General features: G+C 42.1%; 1 protein-coding gene across 3 annotated transcripts in view; it reads right to left on the minus strand.

Moving 5' to 3' along the window:
* The window catches only part of DSEL (dermatan sulfate epimerase like), a 38567-nt gene that overhangs the window by 13734 nt on the left and 832 nt on the right, over window positions 1-24001 (minus strand). The window contains exons 2-3 of one of the 3 annotated variants that reach the window (XM_081150349.1): window positions 19168-23712; window positions 11314-15113 (exon numbers count right to left, since the gene is read on the minus strand). In XM_081150349.1, coding sequence (XP_081006475.1) covers window positions 19177-22815 — 3639 coding nt within the window. In that variant the 5' untranslated portion in view covers window positions 22816-23712 and the 3' untranslated portion in view covers window positions 11314-15113; window positions 19168-19176. Of the gene's footprint in view, window positions 1-11313; window positions 15114-17838; window positions 23713-24001 lie in introns of those variants that run through there. The other 2 variants (XM_081150350.1, XM_081150348.1) reach the window with 2 other exon arrangements.

Raw genomic sequence — 24001 nt, forward strand, 5'->3', positions numbered from 1 at the left:
GCCGAGGAAGGAGACTTGGAAAGATGGCAGTGTGAGAAGGACATGGCTCAGCTCTGAGGATAAAAAATGGGGATGTGAGCCCAAGAATATGGGTGGCCTCTAGAAACTGGAAAATGTGAGGAAATAGAAGTTCCCCGTAGAGACTCCAGGAGGAAACCCAGATCTTCCAACACCTTGACTTCAGCCCAGTGAGACCCATTTCAGACCTGTGGCCTCTATAATGTAAGGGTAACACATTTGGTTTGTTTGAAGCCACCAAGTTTATGGAAATTTGTTACAGCAGCAATAAGGACCATATATATATATGCAAATATGCATTCTGTATATAGGTATATATAGTGAAAATTCTATGAAAGCACAGAAAAGTGAATACCTTGTTCTGCCTGTATGATCACTGAATATTGGCCAGAAAATTTCTATCATCTGAGGTAGGATTTTATGAAGACTTTCACAATTATAAGCACCATTTCTCATCACATATTAAAAGATTTATATTCAAGTGGCAACAGTTTATAGACGGGGAACTCGTATTACTCATGTACACTCTGGCTTTTTGCATGAGATGACTCTGTGTATAAACTATGTGAAACTAAGAGCAGTTTAGGCACATCTTTAAAAAATGCTTAAATAAACATTATGATTTACAAACGCTGCCAAGAACTGTCAAAAGAAGCAAGAAACATGAACGCTCTTTAATGCCAGATGTGAAGCAGTTTCTTCTAGCGTGAAGTCAAAATATATTAGTGACTCCGCACTGTGGCAGCCAGCACCCCTGAGATCATCTCTCCAAGCTGCAGAGACAGACTGAGGAAATTAATGATGTCTGGGCGAGAGTCAACCTAAATGTCTGCATAGAAAATACTGAAATAACATTTCCTAGCAGACATTCACATTTTCAAATTTGGCCATATAATATAGTAAGAGATACTAATTTTCCTTTTGAGTCTCCGGTACAGCATTGCCAACTGATCAGTGCACTCAAACAGTTTGCCCTGCACCAAATGTTTGACTTTTTAAAATCATCTTATTTCTGGTTGATTTTTGTTGGTCGCTGCCCCGCCCCCTCCAAGCAGGGTTTTGTTATTGAACTTGAGTAAAAAAATTTTAAAAAAGCACACACACAGGCACACACACACAGACATACACGCACACACACTCTTGTCAATGAATCTTGATTTTGCATATTTGTAAAAAATTATCACCAACTGCAATTTTAAAACAATAGTTTAAATTTTATTTTCCCATCAAAGACCCAAACCAGAAAAACATAAAATCCATTTCTTTTATTAAAGTATAACTTAAGTATAATTAGATTTACAAAGCTAATGGTTGGAACTCACTATTGATGAAGGATTGAAGATGAATTTGAAAAACACAAGTGCTCTTACTTTGTGTTAGAGAAATGTGCATTCTGTAAGGTTACTGAATTCCAATTCTTTTCTTTGAGTCTAGTCAACATACCTCCCTGAGACCGGGCTATGAGTGCTATGAAATCAAAACACCGAGGTCAAGGTTGGCATTAACCTCTGTGATTGGCATTGTCATGCAACCAGTCAAATCAGATAAATCAACTAGCAAAACGCAGGTTCATCTGTCACATTAACAGCCTGATTGACATACACAGAACTGGTTCAACATGTGCATGTAGGAGTTAGTATGGGGATTAACACTTCACTCATAACCTTTGATTAAACTTGGAAAACAACTAAAAAGCTCCAACTGCAATAATATTTTCTGTGCTAATTACCCATATACACAGTTTCAACAAACAATGTGAAGTTTGCACAACACTTTCTTCCTATTTGTATGTTTAATCTGATTACTGAAATGTGATTTTATGTCTGTGGAGTCTAATAATAAAATTTATCCAGTTTCATTCCTCTTTAATAGCTCAGTTTTCCAGTAATTTTATTTTTTACATTTTATTTTTATTGTCTTTTACCAAAGCATACATCACTGACAATTGGAAATTAGAAAGCAAAACTGTCCCTTTCCACAGATGGTGTGAGAAACACTGCCACAAAATCCACCCCATATTAAAGATAAGGGAGAGTAGCCAAGGGAAGATTAATAGTTTTCCACATAAAAATCAAGTTATATTGTAGCTCGTGGCCCAAAGAATGTTAACAAATATTAAACTACGAAGTGGAGTGAATTTTACCGAGGTCCTATAGAGTGCGGGCCCTTTGCCCGATCTTACTAAAAACTTAATAACCTGGAGGAAGACAGATAAAGGTCATCGCTTTGAGATTTGTAGACAGAAGCACCTGGGAGTAACAATTAAAGCACTAGAAACAAAATCAAGAGGGGAAAATATAGTTGTGACTATTGGGTATGCTGCGTAGAAACCCAGACAAAATTTATAGAACTCAAACAGAAGTCTGGTAATTTTTTAAACTCGGTGGTATAATTTCAGAAAAGAGGAAACCTCGAAACAAATGTGTAGATTTTGATACTGGATGAAGGGGGGGGGGGTCCTTTTCCCCACTGGGTGCTGGGGAGGGAGTCCTTAGGGTATCTCAAGAAAAAGAATTTTCTGAGACTCCCGCAGGAGGATGAGTGATTTTTATTTGGGTGGAATTACGTCCCTGAGTTTCCAAAGTGCCGTGTCCCTTTGTCCAGTCACAGGAGTGTAGCTGGGGTCTCAGTGGAGCTAAAAGCAAAGCCAGCGCCCAGCGTTCCCGTTCCACGTTGGCGCCGGGTCCAGCTCAGCATCAGGCCACTGGGGTCCCTTAGTCCAGTGTCTGGGGTCCACGGGGCCGTGGGCCACGTGGGCCAGTGCAGGAGAGCGCACCCCAAGCAGCAAGAGCCCCAAGGGGCCCACAAGCACAAGCACAACAGCGGAAGAAAGCAAACTCCTTGGTTCAGGGGATTAAATATCCCCACCCCGCCCCCCATGCTTGCAGTGGCCACGCCCGTTCTGTCCCCAGTGTGATGACAGTCAAGTACCTTCCCTCGTCACCCCGACTTCTCTGGGCATGCGTCTCTCCTCCGGTGTTGAACCCTGGGGAGTGTAAAGCTGTAGCTTTCCGATGGCCTGCGTATCACATCTGGCCTTCCCTTTGCCGCTTCCCTATTATAAATAATTACCTAATTACAGCGGCGTCATTTTGAATTGGACGTATGTGTACATTGCAGGACAAGATTCCCAGAAATTCTAACACAGAGTGACACTTCTTGCAAAATATGAGGTGAACATGGATATCAGGGTAACGCCGGCTTCGTAAGATGAGTTCGGGAGTGTTCCCTCCTCTCCTATTTTCTGGAAGAGTTTGAGAAGGATTGGGGTTAATGTTTCCTTAAATGTTTGTTGGCTTCGCCAGTAAGACCGCCTGCTCCTGGGCTTTTCTCTGGAAGGCTGTTGATTCCTGACTCAGCCCTCTTACTCATGGTTGGCCTGTTCTGATTTTATATTTCTGCCCGATTCAGCCTTAGCAGGTTGTATGTTTCTAGAAATGTATGGACTTCGCCTCGGTCGTCCGGCCTGTGGGCGCGTAACCGTCCGTAGCCGTCTCTTACGGGGCGTCGCATCCCGGGGGACTCTATCGTAATTTCTCCCTTTTCCTTTCTGCTTTTATTTTTTGGAATCCTTTCCCTCTTGGTAAGTCTAGCTAAAGTTTGTCATATTGTTTATCTTTTCAAAGAACGAACTCTTAGTTTTGTCAGTCTTTGTTGTTTTTCTGTTTACTGTGTCATTATTTTTGCACTGATCTTTATTTTAGCTTCCTTCTGCAGATTTGGGCTTAATTTATTTCTCTTTTTCCAGTTCCTTGAGACGTAATGTGAGGAGGTTTATTTGAGCCCTTTCTTATGAATGTTGTCATTTGCAGCTGCAAGCTTTCCTCTTAGAAGTGCCCTGGGGCATCCCGTGAGCTTTCGTGTTTACGTGCTCCGCTTTCATTTTCTTAAGATAGTGTTATATCCCTTTCGATCTCCTCCTTCATCAGTTGTTATTGGAAGTGTTGTTTCATGTCCCCCATTTGTGAGCGTCCCAGCTCCGCCTCCGCTGTTGATTTCTCGGGCCGTGTGGCTCAGCAGGGGGGCAGCGCCCCAGGCCCTGAGCAGGAGGGCGTCTGCCAGGACCGGGCGCTGGCTCGGCCTCCCTCTGCCTGGCCCCCCGTTAAGCCTCGCGGGTGCTTCCAGGGATCCGCATGAGGCAAGCCCGGCCGGCTCCCTGGGGGCATCCCACGATGCTGGGGGAACTGGGAATCCGCCTTGGGCTCTCCTTTCCCGCTGGAGGACCCTCAGGCCCGGGGCGCCTCTTGGTGTGGCGACGTGCCCACCGTAGGGTCGGTGGTGCGCCTGGAGTAGACCTACCCCTTACCTTCCTCACTGTGTCCCCGCGTCTCTGGGGCTGAGGGGGCAGGAGGCGTTTCGCCCTCGCCCTGCGCCCTGGGATTTCCATAACAGCGTCCTGTCTATGGTTGTGGCTGTTTGTTCCCCCGTGAGAGAGACTGGACTCAGGAACTCTCTGTTCTGAGGGCTGACCCGCGATGCCCTGCAGCTCAGGCTGGAGACGCAGCCCTGGGTGGCGGGCGTCCTGCTCAGGGGCTTGCTGCCCTGGGGCTAACCTTGCCCGGGATGAAGAGGCCCTCAAGCCCACGAAGCAGAGGCTGCTGGCAGCCCTTTTGGACAAACTAGAGCAGGAGCCAGAGCCAGGACACCTGGTTCCGGCGTCACAGCTGTCACCAGAGGCCACCATATTCTCTGGGTAACTTTTTGTACAAAACCACTTTCATTCAATTAAAGAAAAAGCATAACTGCTTTTGCTGCAAGTTGCAAAATTTCAATCTGGTTACAACAGCCTCATGTTCATCGCTAACATGTGAGCTACACACTACGCTGCCTTGTAAAACAATATTCCGGTGGCTGCAAGGGATTTCATAATTACCAAGAGCAAGCGGCCTCGGTTAATATACTCAAATATTTGGACAAACTATTATTTGGCAAATAATAATAACCTGCGCTCAGGGAGGGGTGCGTGTATCATGAAGCCTAAGTTACTTGACTTTGGAGTGACCTTTACATTACTGTGAGTGATTTAAAAAGGAAAGCGGGAAGGACAGTGGTGGAGCCAGTGATGAGGCCTGGGACTCACCCTCTTCTGCGCCGCGTCCCAGCCCTTCTCTGAAAGTGCCGCAGTACTTTCAAGGATGTTTGTTTGATAGGAGTCTGTTTGAATAGGTACACGTCTCCCTGCTGAATGGTCCCTAGGCTGTGAGTAGTTATTATTAGCATATCAAAAACCTGCCTGAGTGTTTGGAAGATTTTGTTTCTTTTATCTGCAGGTTTTCTCTAGAAGAGGCTGGTAAGGAGTGTATCCTGGGATATGAGTTTTATTTCAAGGTTACTGAAGTGTCACAGGAGTGCAGTCAAGTGGAAATCTGGCAAATGACATCCAGAGGGCACTGCTAGCAAGATACCACGAGAGTCTCGGGAAACTAGAGAAACCATGATAAACATTTTAAATTCAGTGTCTTGAGGATAGAATTTATACTTTGACAGACAGCGGACACTTTTGGCCAAGTTTACTGATAAACTGTAGATTTAAAGCCTTCCAATTCACAACGACTGCGTATCATTTTGTAGTAACATGCTAGCACGTTCAAGAGATAGTTTTAAACACAGATTTGCTGCCTAAAATAAGGTAATATAAAATAAAATATATTCAAACCCATTTAGGATATTCATGTGTTTTTGTTTAATAGAAGCATTAGGGTAAGTGTCAGGATGTTTTCACAGACTGAATTTGTCATTCACGCTGTGCCAATAGGGGTGATCACTGATGTTGCTGTTAAAAAGATGAACTGAGAGATATTAAGAATTTTAAGTTTGAGCAAAAAGTCGATATGAATTGGGCAGCATTCAATCTAGCAGATAGAAAGAAGCTTTGGGATGCTGTACAAAATGAAAGGCTTTTATCGGCAGGAGGGAACAGAAGCAAGGACGTCAGTCTCAGCTGAAAAGCAGGTTGGTTATGATGAGGCCATGCTCCTGTAGGGGCGCAGGGCTCTGTGAGGCCGACGACCTCACTCGTGCTGATCAGGGGCTCCCGACGGACTGTTTCAGGCTCCATCTGGGAGAGCCGAAGCTGTAATTAAGTTAAGGCTCAGTTTGGTAATATGGGGCTTAGCATAAGTGACTATTTTGGGCCTGTTGTCTTGTTTTTAGCATTACCTGGGAATTGTTTTCTGCATAAGCCACACTAAATGATCGAAAGGATTCATTCCAGCTCTGAAATTATGTCTTCCTCTTGAATACTGCCCACTATTTACTACTAACCAGATAAAGCCGCCTTAAGATCCACTAACTGGAAAGAATATACTTCACTGAAGAATATAAATGAAAAAGAAAGTGAACATACAGGCTCTCATCACCCAGATGAAGGGAGTAAATATTATTTTATGTTGGAAACCCCCATGTGCCGCTGAGCACGTTGGCCTCACTCAGGGTCTAAGCGTAGCTGTAAACCCGCACACGTAATTTTTGGAAGGTACAAGCAGACGGTCATGGGCACCACTGGCGTGAGGAAGTCGGAGCAGGGAAAAGCAGCATGAAGGGCGGCCTGTAACGTCTCGGCAAGTTCCTGGCCGCCCCAGGAAGGAGGCCGCAGGCCACAGGCAGCAGGCAGCAGGCGTTGCCGTCGAGGCTGAAGGAACAGAAGGCGTGTTTCAGCTGCGTCCCCAAAGGGGAAGCAGAGTCCCAGGTCGGGGTTACGTCATGTTAACCTTCTAAACGCAAAAGGAAATAAACAGCCCTGTAATTTAATTCCAGGAGAATAGGACGGAACTTATCTTTGAAGAATTAATGGACAAAATTTTCCTCAATTTGGTGAAAGGCATATATTTACAGATTTAATAAGTTCATCAATCTTAAGCAGAAAAAATACAAAGAAGACAACTTGTAGACACATCATGACCAAACTCTTGGCCATCAAGCTTAAAGAGAACATCTCCAAAGTAGAGATTTTTTAAAAAACGACTTTAAAAGTCTATGTCAGCAATGATGATATGAACACCTCATGACTTTTCACCAAGAACAATGGAATCCAGAAGATTCTGTAATAACATTTCAAAAGCCAAGAATATTTTCAACCTAGATTTTTACATCCAGTAAAAATATCTTTCAAAAGTTAAAACAAAATGAGAATATTTTCCAATGATAGAGAGAGAGAGAGAGAATGTTTTGTCAGTATATCTGTACTACAAGAAATTTTAAGCAAGTCCTTTAGACTGAAGGGAAATTAGTAATAATATACATATTATGAGCTAACTTTACCTAATTGACAATTTCACCTAACAGAATTAGCATATTCATTCTTTTCAAATTCACAGAGTATATTTATCAAGATAGATCATATTTTAGGCATAAAAGAATCCCTAGTGAATGTAAAATGATTGAGCCATGCTGACGTGGCTCAGCAGTTGAACATCCACCTAGGATCCAGGAGATAGTAGTTCGATTCCCTGTCAGGGCACAGGCCAGATTGTGGGCTCCATCCCGAGTGGGGGGTGTGCAGGAGGCAGCCGATCAATGACTCATCATTGATGTTCCCATCTCTCTCTCTCCCTCCCTCTCTCTGAAATCAATAAAGACATATTTAAAAACAAATAAAATAAAATGATTGAAATCCTATAGAACAGTGCTCCAACCATAGTGAAATTAAATTATAAATTCATTAAGAGGATAGAGAGGAAAATTCTAAATATTTGAACACTAAACACACACTTCTAAATATGTTATGGTCAAATAATGACTAATAAGGAAAGAATCAGAAAAATCTAAGGGCCTAAGAGCACTCCGGCCTCGCCACGTCTGGGTCAGTAGAGCGGCCCCCTCTTCAGCGCAGCTCCCAGGGCACAGAAGGAAACAGGCCACACCTGGAGGACTCACCGCCCGGCGTCCAGGCCACCACCATCCACCCTACACGGGGGCCAGGGCAGTCGGGGAGCCTTGTCCTGAGAGCGGGGTATGAACAGTTAGTCCGGAGGGACAGTGGTCGCAACTGTAACTCTGATATACCAAGTCTTTTCTTTACAGCGCGTGTGTCTTAGGCCACAACACAACCCAGCTCATGGTCTAAGCTTGGTGCCGGTCCTGCCTTTGCTTACTTTTGACCGTGGGATGGGCTAAGGGATTGGGTTGGGTTGTTCTCTGGCCGTTTCAATTTTCTAGAATAATCACTTCCTGGAATAATCACTTTCTTTATTACTCTCGCTTTAGCCATACTTGTCACGTCGTAAGTGGTCACTGAAGGAAGAGGGGAGGAAATTAAATGTGCTCCTACCTCCATAATTTATAAAGAGAAAACTTCTCAAACTAAGTCTCATTATCAAAGCTCTAAATAACTTCCTCCCAAGTTTATGTTGTAGATTAATTAAACAGATTTATTTGGAACTTAATTTGAACTGAAAGTTCAATTCAAGTGCTGAATGAAAAGCTATTCACATTTTTTAAGCTTTTAAATTTATTGCTATTTATTATTCATGAAAGTTCTGTAAACGGAAGCTCTCTACTAGATAAACGAAAACCACCATTTTTAAAATAGAGAACATGCTATTTTTTGTTAAAAAACTCATTTCAGGTTGTTTTCATTATTTTTGAGTTTGAACAATTAATTTGCTTAATAGCCATTTTAATTCAGTTTCTAAATTTTATATTTAATCCTATGAAAATACTTTCTTTATTAAAGACTACATTAATCCTCTGAGAATCCTCTTAAGCCCTTAAATCTTGGGAATATTTTATTATCAATTTGTTTCTTCCATTGCTTTAAAACAGTTATTCTAATAATGGATAGCACTGATAAACATAAAACAAACGCTCACCTGATATTCCAATACTCAGGGACAAGCAATATTAATATTTGACCCATAATGATCCTGAATTGTGTGTGTGTGCATGTATGTGTGTGCAAAATAACTGTACAAGTAGATAATTCATGTACATGTGGATCTCAACATTACATTGAATCATTTGAAATTATTGATATTTGATCACTGTTGACCTAGCAAAACAACCATTTGACATAATTCAGTGTGATAGGTAGAGATAAGTTATTTCCAATATGAAATGAGGTCATTTTATGGTTATTTTCTAAGAAAAAATTGTCACAGGGCCTTTCTAATAAGCTACTACACATGTTGAATGACAGTTTTTGCACCTGAGGAAGTTTTTATGTCCTGATATTATAAATCATGCTATAATGAATGACTTACATTACATCTTCCTACATTTTTTCTTTTCTATTTTCCTAGTGGGTAACATGCTTGAAGTAGAAATACTGGGCTAAAGGCAATATTTGCTGGTGGAAGAGAGGATTTTTTAAATATCTGGCAAATAACCAACTTGCCTTTAATAAGGAATATATACTTATATTACCAAAGCTATAACCATTTATTTACTTTTTGCTATGCTCACCAATATCTGTTTTCTTTTTTTGTTGGTTTTTAAATGAAGATACAGTAGTGATTTTCTGTTCATTTGAATTTATATAATTAATGAGATTGATAGTGTTTATATTTTTTGGTCACTTGTATATTTTTGACTTTCAAAGTGTTCTTTATGCAGAAGCTGCTTTCTACTCCCTACTGTATAAGCAAAAAAAATAAACAAAAGAAACAGTGTGAACATCACCTGGGGTTAACATAAGTCAGTGCCTGTTGGCTTGAGATACACGCTGGGCACCGTGATGCCTGCTGATTCCCTTACTCATGGAGCTCAGGACATTTGTGACAGTGAAGTGACAAGTAACCCATCCCTCTTTTTCAACATTTGAAAGTACAGAGGCCTTGAAAGTTGGTTCAGCGTGACACCTAAAACACTGTGTGTAGAAAGGACAAGAAAATACCTGAAATAAAATTGTCTTGAGGGGGAGTCTCAGGCGGCTAATTCAGGCTCAGCAGAGTGACTAATAGTTCTTTTTTCAGGGGGCGGGGATGGTTGATTTGTGCATAATATGTACCTAATATAGACCACTTTTCTAAACACAGTAACAAGGGTCTAGTAGGTTGTGCTTTTGAGAATACAATTAAGAAAAAAAAGGTGACCTAAAATGAACTGGCCCTTTGTGTACGGGTCACCGATGTGACCTGCACAGAAACTGTGTAAGTGTGGGATCCTAGCCCCTGTAGACAAATGTCATTTGTTGAGTTGGGCAGGACCAGTCATCTATAGTGACACTTTATACCAGTGAGAAGCAGTGAACATTTTGGCCACATGAGATTTATCTCTCTTTCTCCATTATACGTTTGGACGTAGTCCTAAAACCTTTCGATTAAGTCCCAAGGAATTTTAGACTGTGTATTTTTCCTGTATTTCTTTCCCTCCCCCCATTTATTAGTAGAGGTAAGACAAACTTTAAGGGGAAATAATTTGGAGCTTAAGATGTGAAATGTAAATAAAAGGAAAGCAAAAGCATTTGTACTTTGAATTGATAAAATAGATTGTTTTATCACTTTTAACTTTTCTCTCTTTTAAAGTTGTAATATTCATGATTTTGCTTAGAGACACCCAGTCATAGAATTACCCCACTGTCTCACAGCAGCTAAGTAGGCCTGAGCAAAGCTGTACTATTTAAATCCCTCTTATTATAATAAAAAATAAATCCAGTTTGTTCCTGGTGGGTTCTGGCTGGTAGACATGGACAAAAAATCATGGGGCACATAAATAAAGCTACAGATTACAACAGCTAGAGAAAATCAATCAGATAGAATCAAGGAAATATGTAAGTCAGTTCAGGAGCCAGGGTTATGCTATCGCAAATAAACAAAATAATACATAGGAATAAAAAGAGTTAGAAGTTAGTCTTTGAAAAGATTTACATAAAAGGCAATTCGATTATAGGGCCTATTATTTTTTTGTCAATGTCCACCAGCCAAACCCACCAGAAACAAAAAGAAATAAGGCACACATACTCATTATAGATGGGAAAATGTGTGTGTGGGGGGGGTGGGGGTGGGGGTGGTAATAAGAGAGGCAGCTGAATGCATTTTGAGCAATAAATGTGGATAATTAAAAGGAAAAATTCTTTAAAAACATAACTTCCCAAAATAAGCTTCAACATAAATACGTGAGCTCAATAAAACGAGCCTTTAACCATCAAATTGTATACATAGTCAAAATGTTCACACAAAGAAAGCACAATGGTCAGTTGGTTTAAAAGATGAGTTGTAACAGACATTCTAGTATTAGATCACTTCAGTCCTTTTAGAGAATATGAAAATATAACATTATCAACTTATTTAATGTGACAAGTATGTTGACTTCAAAATTGGACTGGGAGAATGTGAGAAAATTACAAATGTTGATGTAAACATCTTTAATTAATTATTAACAAACTCAATCCAGCAACATACACAAATATAATGAATAATTCTCAGGCTGGCTTTATCAGAGCAAATCAAGTTTGGTTTAATCTCAAAAGAAAAAATATGTATTTTCATATAATACAGATAATAATATTTTCACACTAACAGATACAGGCAAATAAACATACAGCTATCACCATGAATGCAGCAGAAGCATTGAATAAATCCTATTATACATTTATGATAAAAAGCCACTTGTCAAAGTAGGACTAGAAAGGAATACCATATCCTGAAAAGCTGAGTCTATGAAATACACGCTGCATCCACTGCTCAGTGGTGAAATCTGGAAGCACTGTATTCACATAGGAACAGTATGAGAACACGCACTATTACCAATTCCACTCGGAGTTTTACAGGAGATCCTAACAAAAGCAGTAAGAACATCAAAAAGTTGCAAGATTAAAAGGAAGGAAATACCATAATTCTCATACATTACAGATTGCAAAACCACTTGTGTAAGTATTTCAAAAGAATGTGCAGTTCAATTATTAAATTAGAGGAATTAATAAGGTCCCTGATACAATATAAATACACACAGGCCAACTGCATTTTCTATATACTTGCAACAGAACATATAATTAAAAATAAACATTATCTACTGTAATAACAATATAAAGTGCTCAGACTTATATCTATCAAAGGATTAACAAGTATTATATAAAAGGCCAGACATACCATGCTCATGAATATGGACTAATTAATGTAAAGTTGTCAATTCTCCCAAAATAAATGCAATCATTTACAATTAACATCTACTGTTCCTCGTTTGTTGGCTTTGAGAAACTGTGCAAACTCAGTCTGAAATGGATATGGAAGACCAAGCTTAAGAAAATCTAAGACAAAATGAAAAATAAAATAAAAAGACTTGCCAGATTTCAAGGCTAACAAAGGGACTATGGTAATTAAGACAGTGTGCTATTGTCAGTGGCATAATCAAATTTGCCAGCAGAATAAAGTAGAGAGCTCAGAAGTAAGTCTCATTCAAAATAGAAGACCTGGCATGTTGTAGAAAAAGCATGGAAGGGTAGTGGGAAGGAAAAGGGTTTCAATCTTTTCAGTCTAGGATAACAGGTTATTCACACAGAAAAAGAAAATAATGTCAGAATAAACACAATTAATATAAAGCAGGTTAAATAGTGAAATATAAAAGACAAAAATCAATGGCAGATAGATTCTAAAATGACCCCCATTGTTACATCTCCTTGTATTTGTGACCTGGGGTGTGAGGACCTGTGACTTGTTTCTGACCAAAGCTGATTGGGGGTCACTTCCATAATTCAGCTACATTATTAGCAGTTCCTCTTCTGATATCCTTCCATCCTGGCTTTCATGAAGTAAACTGCCATATGGAGAAGCCCATGTGGCAATGACTGAGGGTGGTCTCCAGCCAATAGCCAGAAAAGAACTGAGGATGCTAGTCCAAGAACCCGGAAGGAACTGAATCCTGCCAATAGCCATGGAGCTCAGAAGCAGATGCTTCTCCAGGTGGGTGTCAGATGAGATCCCAGTGCCAGCCAACAACTTGATGGCAGCCTGTGAAAGACCCTGAGCCCAGGACCCAGTCAAAGCATGGATTCCTACCCACAGGGACTCTGAGATAACCAATGTGTGTTATTTTAAGCCATTATGTTTGGAGGAATTTTGTTATACAGTAATAGACAACTGATAAAAGTATTTAAATGCTTAGATGAAAACAGAGGAGGATATTTTTAGTGCCAAGACTCTGGAAAAGACTCTTTAATAAGACACACACAAAAAACTATAAATAATAAAAGAAAACACTGACATATTTGCTTACATTCAAATTAAGGACACCTGTGTAGCAAAACAGATTACAAATTCATCATACAAAGATCATGAGAACAGAAGCCAAAGAGTCATCCACAGCACATATAACCAAAAAAGGCCTAATGTTATTGATAAGTGATAAACTTCAATGACTTCATAAGAGAAATGAACTTGATAAAAAATGCATAAAAGACATGAACATGGATTTTATTTCACAAAACGCAAATGGAAAACAGTAAGAACTACTATACGTGTACATGTGCTCATGCTCAGGTGCATGTAGGCTATATGTCATCAATAATCAGAGAAGTGCAAGTGAAAACGAAAACGTGACACTCAGACAGGAAAGTATTAGAAAGTCTGAAACTGTCAAGTACAAGAGAACATCGGAACAACCGAAACTTTTCTATGATGGCCGGAGTGTCAATTTGTACAGACAACTGGAGAAGTAATAACTTGGCATTGTCTAGAATAGCCAAGGATGTGCTTTCAGCCCTGGATATATATATATATATTAGATATATATTAGGAAGGAGGCTAGGGTGAGGGTGGGTGAGATGGTTCTGGATACAAACAAAACACAATGACAGAACTCTTGTATATGTGCATTATAGAACATACTTGAGAATTGTTCATAGTGTTTGAATTTGCAAAAAATTAGAAATATTCCCCAAATCCATCAACAGGATAAAAGATAAAGTATGGTATGTTCAGATAATGGCATATACATATCATGGAACACCACCATGTTGAAAATAAGTGATCACCTACAAACATGAACATGCATTAGACAAAGTTTTGGGCAAAGCAAAGCAAGCTGCAAAAGAACAAAGCATGTTACTGTTTACATGAAGTTAAAAACATGCAAAAGTTGACAGTATGTTGATAAGAAAAGACGTGTGTGGTGGAGCTAGAAAGCCAAGCAAGGGAATGGTAAACACAAAATCCAGGATAAACGTTCACTTCTGGGGTAGTTGGTGGGAGCAGGAGGATGTGACTATGGAAGGTCGAGATTAATTGTGCATTTCTCAGGGTAGATGGTGGGTATATTCATGATCATTTTAATATCTTTCGGATCTTTTATTCCTGGTACCATATTGTAGAGTGTGCGAGTATATGAATTGTGATGCGAAGTCCCCCCTCTGGCCACAGAAACTGATCAATATCACAGAGGAGGGCTTCTCACTTCCCAGGCAGGGTCCACACATCTTCTCAGTATCAACATATTAATGTAACCTATTTTGCATATCCATTCATACTAACTACAGTTTGATAAACAGGGGCAGCTGGCACACGCCAGGATCAACACAATAATGTTCTCTAATTTGTATACAGTGAACCGTAGCAGGGTGTGGACAGCAATATCCAAGAAAAACTACCCTAGCAAAGGATTCCCTCTCTATCAAGGGTAAGAGCCCCACTCGCACAGGCCTATGGCACTTGGTCCCGGTGCAGAGGTGCACGCTCTCTCCTACCCTTCACTGGGAGGCTGAGTCTCTGGCTGGAGGCTCTGCAGTTTGCTCCGGGGTCCCCATCTACAGCCACGGGAGACAGAAAGCATCCAAACTTACAAAGCACCACTCAGAGGAAGAGGTACTTTTAGCCCAACCCAAATTATATGAGTGAATGACATGAATTAACAGGAAAAAAAATGTTCTATATGGATTAATTTTCTATTGAGGTAATCCTTTGTTTTGTATGGTGTTGAGGCGAATCAGATGATATACGTTGAGTTACCCTTCCTGTCACTACCAGCACCGATCGGCATGCACACCGCAGACCATGTGCTCTTCGGGACATCCCTTGATATTCAGTGACAGACCACATGTCTGTTGGGAACGTGCTGGGGTAGTTGAGTGAGGCAGTAGGGAGAGGGCAAGCGGCGGTGGGTCTGTTCTATTTGCGTTTCTCTCTGGCAATCGATGGGACGTGCTATGAAAACTATGGAGTCAAAACCTAATTAAGAAAAATAGGTGGTGATCTCTACCAAATTTACCAGAAGCTCCCCCTAACTCGGTAACCATCTCTTCCCTCATAGCTGCAGTGTCAGGAAGAAACTGTCTACTACAGGACACATTACTTCCCGGTGCCTTTCTTCAAGTGGGACTCTACCTGCCTGCCTCTCCTCTCTTCTCCTTGATAAGTTTCTACTAATATTGAGGCCTCTAGAGACTGCAGTTCCCCATGGGGTGCAGTCAACCAACTTTTGTGTTCTCCCCCATGCTCATCAGTACCTCACCATACCCCAGAAGAGCATGGTCCATGACGAGTGACTTGTAAACCCACTCAGGATTCTTTCACAAATGCATATTCCCTAGAGACATAATATGGGTTTCAAATGTATCTGCAGAGTAAGTACCATATAGAGCTCCTGTGAGGATTACAAGGAGATACAGGAAAAACTTATGGCTCAATCTGTAGCACATATTGAGACTGATTCGTGAGAGATGCTTTTTTTTCTTTTAAAGTCTCCCCTGTGCTAACCTCATGCACCACCGACTTAGAATGTCTCAAGCAACCTGCAAGAACCTTCTACTCTCTAGCAGTATCACAACTTAATTTTACCGGTGGCAGGAGCGACAGATGGAGCGCCCAACTACGTAATCTGGGCATGCTCTTGCCATTCAGTAAGCTGGGATGGTGTATGTAGAAGACTGCAGGTCAGAGACAGAACTTGGAATGAATGAGCAGAGCAGAGACCTGCCCATCACTGAATGGTGCAGGTTTAGTGGGTGAGAGTGTGGGACTGCGTGACAATATTCAACTGCATTTCCCATCGTCTGCCTTCTCGACTCCCTACAAAATCCTCACAATTACCCCAGACCTAAAGAACAGGGCTATTACACATTCTCCCAACCATGGCCAAGTTGCTTTTAGCTTTTTAGTTAGAGAGGAGTCTTGTTATACATATAGTTTTAATAAACTGTTTAATGATCAGACATAGCCATTTTTAAATCATTGTTAATGTTTACTCATTGATAATTGTGTGGAATATACTTTATATATCAAGAATGTCTAGGATCTATGGTGATGCACCCCAAACTCGGCTGACAAATGGCACGAGTTATAAGGCCAGAGAGGAGGGGTAGCATTTCCACACAAGAAGAAATTAAAACATACTTGTGTGTGTCAAGAGGTTCTTCTTTGAATGTATTTGCTGAGGGTGATGTGGCCGGTCCTCTTCCATGCCTGGGAATGAGACATTAATCATCCCATTCTTGCCAGACATTTACTAATTATTTCCTCTGTCTAAAGCATCAATTAGATGTCTAATATATGGGTCTAGGCCTAATACGTATGCATGCTTGGGTCATCTGCTTAAAACTTGTGCCTCTCCAGGTTTCTATAAAGTGCATTCATAGATTTATCTTCTTTCCCCTGAACAGACTGTCCCATTTCCTACCCTTCCTAAAATTTTTATTAGAATAAATTCAACTCTGGATAGAGACGATTCCATCCAAAGTAATTCACATTGTTTTACTTTTGAAAAAGTTTCCCACTATATTTACTTGTTACTTGTGTCAGCAAAATTAACGTTCTTTAAAAGTTTCAAGATTTAAATGCTCTTATTTTAATAAAAGCTTCTATCCCAACTGTGCCTAAGTTTGGAGAAGCTAATGAAGAAAGGGGTTGATTTTACAGAGAGGACATTTTATAAGTGTTTCCTTTGGAAGCGTCTCATAGTGATTGTTGTTGCTTTAATTGTTTTCAAGATGATAAGATTAAGTGTAGAGTCTAGTCGGAAGTTTCTCCTAGCATAACACCCTAAGAGTGCAGGGCCTGGGTGTTCAGGGACAGTCAGTCCCCTTAGGTATTGAGATGACAAGGCAGGGTCCCCAAGCATGTAGTTCATCCAGTGCCTGTCATCCCTTGTCCACACAGAACATTCCTCACAGGGGACTCTGCAAATAGGTCTCTTCTCCTTCAGCAAACTTTCCCTTGGGGTGGGAGTGGGTGAGCACAGGGAGAGGAAAATTCACCTTGACGTTGCTGTGTGGGGGTGCAAGTTAGGATTCCCCGTGAAGGCCATTTTATCAAGCACGTCTCTTTCGTTAGGTATCAGGAATGTGCCCATGTTTGTTCACAGAACTACTCTCCTTTTCACTTTCCTCTCTCCTCCTCCAAGTACTCAACCTGCCTCTCTTCTGCCATGGGCACATTTCTGTGCCATTTTAAAAGAAAGGCGGTGGTATAGCTTCTACTTTCTTCTTTGTTACCTACACACATTTCTAATTCTTACCTCAATCAGACCTAACATTACCGCCAACCCAAAGCCTTTTTATTGGATCTCATTTGAGATCACATATTTTGGGAATTGAAAGCAAACACTGAGACTCTGACGGATAATGGAAATAGTGTTATCACCCGTGTAGCAATTTTACATGCTTGTTGATAACCCTCAGAGAGAAAAAATAATCTTCCTTGAAAATAATAGTGTAGATTCAGGTCTTCAGTTGCCCTCTCGACCTATGTTAATACGACTTTCATTCATTTTGACATTGTAGAGAAAAAGTCCTGGGAGCTCCAGGAAGGAAGGAGACAAAGCAGAGTAGGAGCGGTCTGCATTCATTCACACCACAATGCGGGGGAAATGACAGCCAATCGAGGTTTAGCTGGAATGGAACATAGCCACAGCTTTATCACTCTGCAGGCACATTCTGACATAATAACAAACTACTGAGAAAGGAGCACTTTTATCTAGGTCAGAATAACAGACTCCCAAGTGTTAGAGAGCTCGGGGGAAACGACAGTTTGAAACATCTGAAGAAGACTGAAATCTGTACAGAGATTTTCATCAAGTCTCCGCACTGCCTAATGGTTCACATCCAGGGCGTTGTAATTACTCCACTGGCTTCTCCTGGCCCAGCATTTCGATGTCAGCGCCTACCCAAAGAAAATGAACCGCCGTCGATGACGACCACGTTTATAATAAGATGCAGATGGCAGAGGAAACAGATGCCTCTGACATCATCTCCCGTTTGCCCACACTGGCAGTCTGTGAACTCATTCAAAGGACACGAGACAAGCCAGGCAGTTTTCCAATTCTGCTTCCTTTTTGAGTCATAGGGTGATAATTCCACAAAAAGAAGTTTGATTCTAAATCTGTGTCAGGCTTTAATGCAAAACTAATCTTCAGGAAAAAAATCCCCACAAATTCGGGGAGTTTAACAATTAGTATCTGCGGACTGTTTTGGGTGACAGTGGCAGAAAGCACAGGGTGGGAGTGGTGTAATCTGAGCAGCTGTGGCTTCAAATAGGCAAAAGAGAGAAAGGAGTTTTAAACAGACAAGCAGGTCGAAAATACTCCACCAGCCCTTGGCACCCAGATTATTCAAAGACTGAGTCCATTACTTCAAAGTAGAAAATGTTAAGGAGGCTGTTTCGGTCAGTTTCTGACCAACAACACACATTCCTTTTGTATGTCCGTCTGTATTTTACAGAAGGAAGCATATAGTCCAGATAGGAGTTTCCACCATTTCCGCAGTGATAGCACTAAACGTGATACACAGGAAAGGGTTTATTTTCTTGTGCGGGATAAACGTGTCCAAAGAACTTTTTTAAAAAGGAACTTCTGTAGTCCATCTTGAAAGCAAGAGATGCTTGGGTAAAGCAACATCTGAAAGGCTTGAGCAGTCTTTGAGGTTCCACAGATCAGCACAGTTGCAGATGGAGAGAGTTAAGACAAACACCTTTACATCTCTCGATCTCCCCTGACCACAACAGAACTTCATCTACACCTCTGTAGGGGAAGCATTTTAGCAGAAAACAACTCAGAAACAAAGGCAAGAAAGTGGTGACGTACAAATAAATCGTGCTCGGCCAAATAGGGTGCCTATTTTTAAAATAACCTCTGTGCAAGTAATTAACTGCACACACACACACTCTCTTTCTCTCTCTGTCTCACATACACTCTCTCTCACACACCCACACAGAGTACAAGAATAAACAAACTCTTCCAATTCAGGTCCACACACTGGGTTGGAAAGTATTAGTGCAAATTTCTGCTGACCTGCAGCGCTCAGTCCGTAAACTTTGGGTATCCTAAACGGTCCATCAGTGTCCAGCAGATGTTTTCAATCTGTTTAATCTTCTCTCTAGGTAAGTTCTGTTTCCAAACATTAGTGTTACTTGGTGATATCTCCCCTTCGTAGGGGAGATAGAAAAGGTTTGTGGAGGTGGCAAACAATATTTGGTTTAAGCTAGCAGGAGATAAAGGGATGCCAAGGAAGGCAAAAATCCTTTCCGTGGTTTTCTGGGGGAAATGCACAATGTCTTCAAACCTGATCAGCTGGTAGCTGGTAGGCAGCAAACCGGTGTTTATTCTCAGGGCCGCCGCCGTGTGCGCCAGCCACAAGTGAGACAGCAGGGAGACTGCGTTAGCCTGGGGTTTTGATAATTCTTTCCTTAATGATTCATACTCGAGAGCATAGCCTGAATTCAAGCTGCATCGGCCTTTACCTCCCTCTACGTGAAACAGCTTAGCTAGGCGCTCGGGTACCTTCTTCAGGGAGTAGAGGCTGGGTCTGCTGCTGTACAGCATGGAGTAAACCCACGCCCGAGGGTCCCTCACTACGTACAAGGCCCTCAGCGAGGATCCCAAAACTTCCTGAAAGAAATGAAGCTTTAAAGCCCAGCTCCCGCTGCTCAGGCTGAGCACGGGCCGTGCACTCGGGAAGTAAACCAGGTGCCTCCTCAAAGCCCTGATGTACTCAGCATCCCTGTCGAAAGCGCCTTTCATTCGACGACTCTGTTCCAGCAAAGGCTCCTTCCTCTTCCACCTTCTTTTCTTGTCTTTATTCGCTGTGAAATACTGGGCCAGTTTAGCCCTGCTGGACTCGTGCAGACGGATGTTTTGCAAATGCAGTTTTGTGTCCTGGACCAAAGACTGCAGCCAGCCCCGGAGGAGACGGAAGCGCACAGTGTGGATATCTGCCGCCCTCCACTCACAGGCATCCACGAAGGAGTCGATCTCAAGTTCTGTCTCAGGGATGTCAATGTAGGCGGTGGGAACCCTGACATAGAGAAAATCGCTGCTGTTGAAAAAGAGCTGTTTGAGAATCTCCGCTCCAGAACCAGGGAGTGAGGTAATGACAACATCGGGAAGATCGACATGGCGCCCTTGGGAAGACACAGGCTTCGCGCCAGCCTCGGCCCCCGTCCTAGCCCATTTTGCACAGATGGGCTGAGTGCAGGCGCTCCACACATCCAGGAGCTCAATAAACCACAAGGCGACGACCAGGATTAGGATCCATCGCATTAGCTTTCTGAAAGAAAGGTAAAACCGCCACTGGAAAGTTAAAATCAACAAGCTAATGCACAAAATCAGCCCAATCGCTATATTAAATTTAAATCCAAAGGGGAAAATTGCTTTATCCGGTCTTACGGGCTTTACTATTGCTTGAGAGCCCAAACCAAATTGGATGATTTGGCCCTGATCAGCCACGTTGGCAAAACCACCAAATCCCAGGTAACTGAATCTTGTGTTCAGGTTGTAGTAGTCAGTTACAATGGAGACGACGTGTTCAGTATTATTGATGTTGAGAGAAATCTGAAGTCCGGAGTTGGAGTTATCAGTAAACCTGCAGCTGGAAACGTTGACGTATGGCCCATAAAAGACATATGCAATTCTCGTGATCGTGGATTCCATGGGAAATGTAACGTTAACAAACTGGGTCCACCGTTTCTTAAATTCGGCCGCTTGCTCTGCCTCCTGTATACTAGCGACGGGGCTGCGGCCACGGTGATCAAACCAAAACATTTTGTAGTGTGCATCCCACACGTCCATCATGGCGCCATTGTACCTGTTCATGAACCTATATGGGATATACTTAAAATCAATATCCAGGTTATGAAAGAAGGCACTGACCGATTTGATTGGGGAGTCGTCTTGCCTCTCAATGTGATCGACAACTAGCAAAGTTTGAGAATTTAAGAGAAGCAAAGCCCGGTACACGCTTTTCAGCTTCATCGCTGAAGAGTAGGCAGACACTGCCTCCCCGCTCACAAATATCATTTCCCCTTGTTGGGAGGCAGTAATGATTTCCCCTGCTGCGTCCCCAACCTCCTCACTGGTCCACTTGAGCCACTGTGCACACTCTCCCAGTTGACCTTCCCAGGGCTTATTACACTGGCTGGTGGGCGATGGCGCAAACACCAATACGTTGTTAAGGTGGCTCAACTTGGGTCCGTAGAGAGCTTCGGAAACAAACACTTGCCCATTGGGAGCAAAGGTAAATGAGTTCTGATCTGGATGCTCATGTCCTGGGTTAAAGCTTCTCCACCCATCAATCCAGGAGTATGGCTGAAAGTGAACTATGTCATACACAGCTCGACCCCCTAGTTTCCCAGATTTAAAAGACACAAAGGTATTGGTCTGTGTATTTGGCAACCCAGCCCCATAAGTGACAACGCCCCAGTTAGGGAACGTGTGCATTTTTGCAGTGCCATACTCAGCAGGAGGCTGTGGAGTAAGCTGGGGATCATACCAGATGTATTCAGTGTGAAGGGTACTCCACCTCTGGGCAGTGGAGGGGACCATCGGTCCATCTTTAGGCCGGTGCCTTCTAATTTGCTGAGCTAACCAATTTCCAGCTCCGTTCTTTAAGATGAACTTATCCAAAAAAACCAACTGGCTCTCTGGACCATAAAACCAATTGTAATTGGAATCTGCTATACCCACAGTCCTTTGGAAGCCCGGTAAAAGGGTGGCATAGTAGAACCAAAAGTGCATTTTTAACCAGTTATTATCTAAGTTGTTGATATTAAAATGGCGCTGGGCCAGGAAAACATACTGTGTAACTGACTTAGCTGTGTAGCTCCCATAGGCCACACCTTCATCCAAAGAACCATCCACAATATGATTCAGTAGAAACATTGTCTTTTCCATCACATCTACTACAACTTGTTTCCATAAATTCACTTTAGATTCTTTATCTACCCCGGTCACCAAGGCCCCGGTGAGCAGTGCTATCATATTGGTAGCTTGGTGGTTATGAAGAAGTTGTTTGCCCCATGAGCGGACCTTGGAATACTCATACATTTCCTCCGTAATCAGCCTGATTTTTTCCAGGTATTTTTGTCTTCGATGATCATCTAGTAAGTTATATAAAAAGTCGAATGCAGTGGCAAAACCTGTTAAGGAATGGCCAACCGGAACCTCATCCCCTGGCGCACTCTCAACCAGCCAGTCTTTGTAGCCGACCATCCTGTCCATATACTCCAAGACAAATTCAAAGGCAACTTTGTCTTCTGGGCATAACAAACAGTACAGTGCTAAAGGAGGCAGATTGTTACCATAAATTTCATTCCACTTGGCAGCAAAATCAGCGTGCTTGGGTGGAGGCAGGTAGTACGTTGGGTTGGACAGCATAGCTGTCACTGCACTTCTAATAGCTCGGAAGAGGTGCAGGTGGCTTGTGCGAGACCTCTGTCGCATTGCTTGGATTTCTCCCGCATCAAAATATAAACTTGGATGAAGCGTACTTTTCTTCAGCTTCTGGTTGGGTCTGAAATCTTGCACCTTCTGCGTCTTGAACTGATCTAGATCATCTGTGAAGACTGCCCAGTCAGAGTAATTGCTTACAGATTCCTCAAAAGTAGAGAAAGCAAACATCACTAATGCTAAAGATAAGAAATGTCCTGTAAACATTAACGCCATGATCCATGGGGGAGTTCCTTCCCTTAGGCAATCCTGTTAACCAGCGCGCTCGGTGAGGTTCCCATCAGCTTAGTGTAAAGCATACATTTAAGGCCTTGATAAAACAAAGACTACAAATCGCTTATGCTGTGCAATCCAGCTGCTACTCAGCTCGCTCAAAGCAAGTACGGTTGCCAAAAAGGGAAAACTTACACTGTGTATCTGTGTCCCTAACACAGTTTTGCTTCCAATAAAACTTCAAGGAATGTGAAACCTCCAGCTTTTCCGTATCATGGAGCAAACAGCAGTACGAGAGTCAAACATTCGGTGAATCCAGGGTTTACTTCCTTTGCATAAATCTAACATAAAAAGTCAAAATATACATTGTGGGGGAAAAAGGAAGAAAGAGAAAAAGCACTCCGAAACCCAAATGAAGTCATTCCTGGCCCAGGAAACCATCACCAGTGGTAAAGTCAGCACACGCGAGGGACGCCCTTGTGTGTGTCTGTCCCGAGAAGGTGACGAAGTACTGAGAGATCCCTGGGGTGAACTTGGCTGCTGTTATTCTCAACCTCTGACACTTCTGGCTTTGAGAATTCTTTCTTCTTCATTTTTGGGAGCAAAACATCCTCCACAGGCGTCTAAAGTCCTCTCTGGTTTTAAAAAGCACAAAATTCCCGCCCTTCTCTCCAATCTGTCTTTTTCAGGCTTTCTTAGTCATCAGCCTAGGATGACTCAGGGCAAGCGCTTTCCTGCCGTCTGTGCTCAGCTTCGTCTGTACAGCTAGAGAAATCTATAACCCGGCCGGCCACCTAGGCGCTCCTCTTCCAATCCTGAAGCAACCCCCAGCTGGGGAAAAAACTCCCCTTTCGCCAACAATGACAGCTCTTTTCTGCGCCTTTTTCATGACATTCTTTTCTGGGGGGAAAACAAAAAACACATTCTCTGAGGCTACACGTATGCTGCGAGTGGATATAAACTGGTAACTCACATCTTGTACCCGACAGAAATCCCAGAATCACAATAAAATCTGTTATTAAGTACAATCTAAGTTAACTCAAGTGGTTCTTTTTTTTTTTTAATTATACATTCAAATGCACACATTAGGATAACAATGAATAGTGGCAGATGACAAGCAGCTACAAGATCTAACTCTGCGACAGTATTTACTTTAACTGTGGCTTGTGTTAGCCATTTAAAATGTTTT

The sequence above is a fragment of the Miniopterus schreibersii genome (assembly GCF_964146895.1).
Source record: "Miniopterus schreibersii genome assembly, chromosome: 10".
NCBI classification, from domain to species: domain Eukaryota; kingdom Metazoa; phylum Chordata; class Mammalia; order Chiroptera; family Miniopteridae; genus Miniopterus; species Miniopterus schreibersii.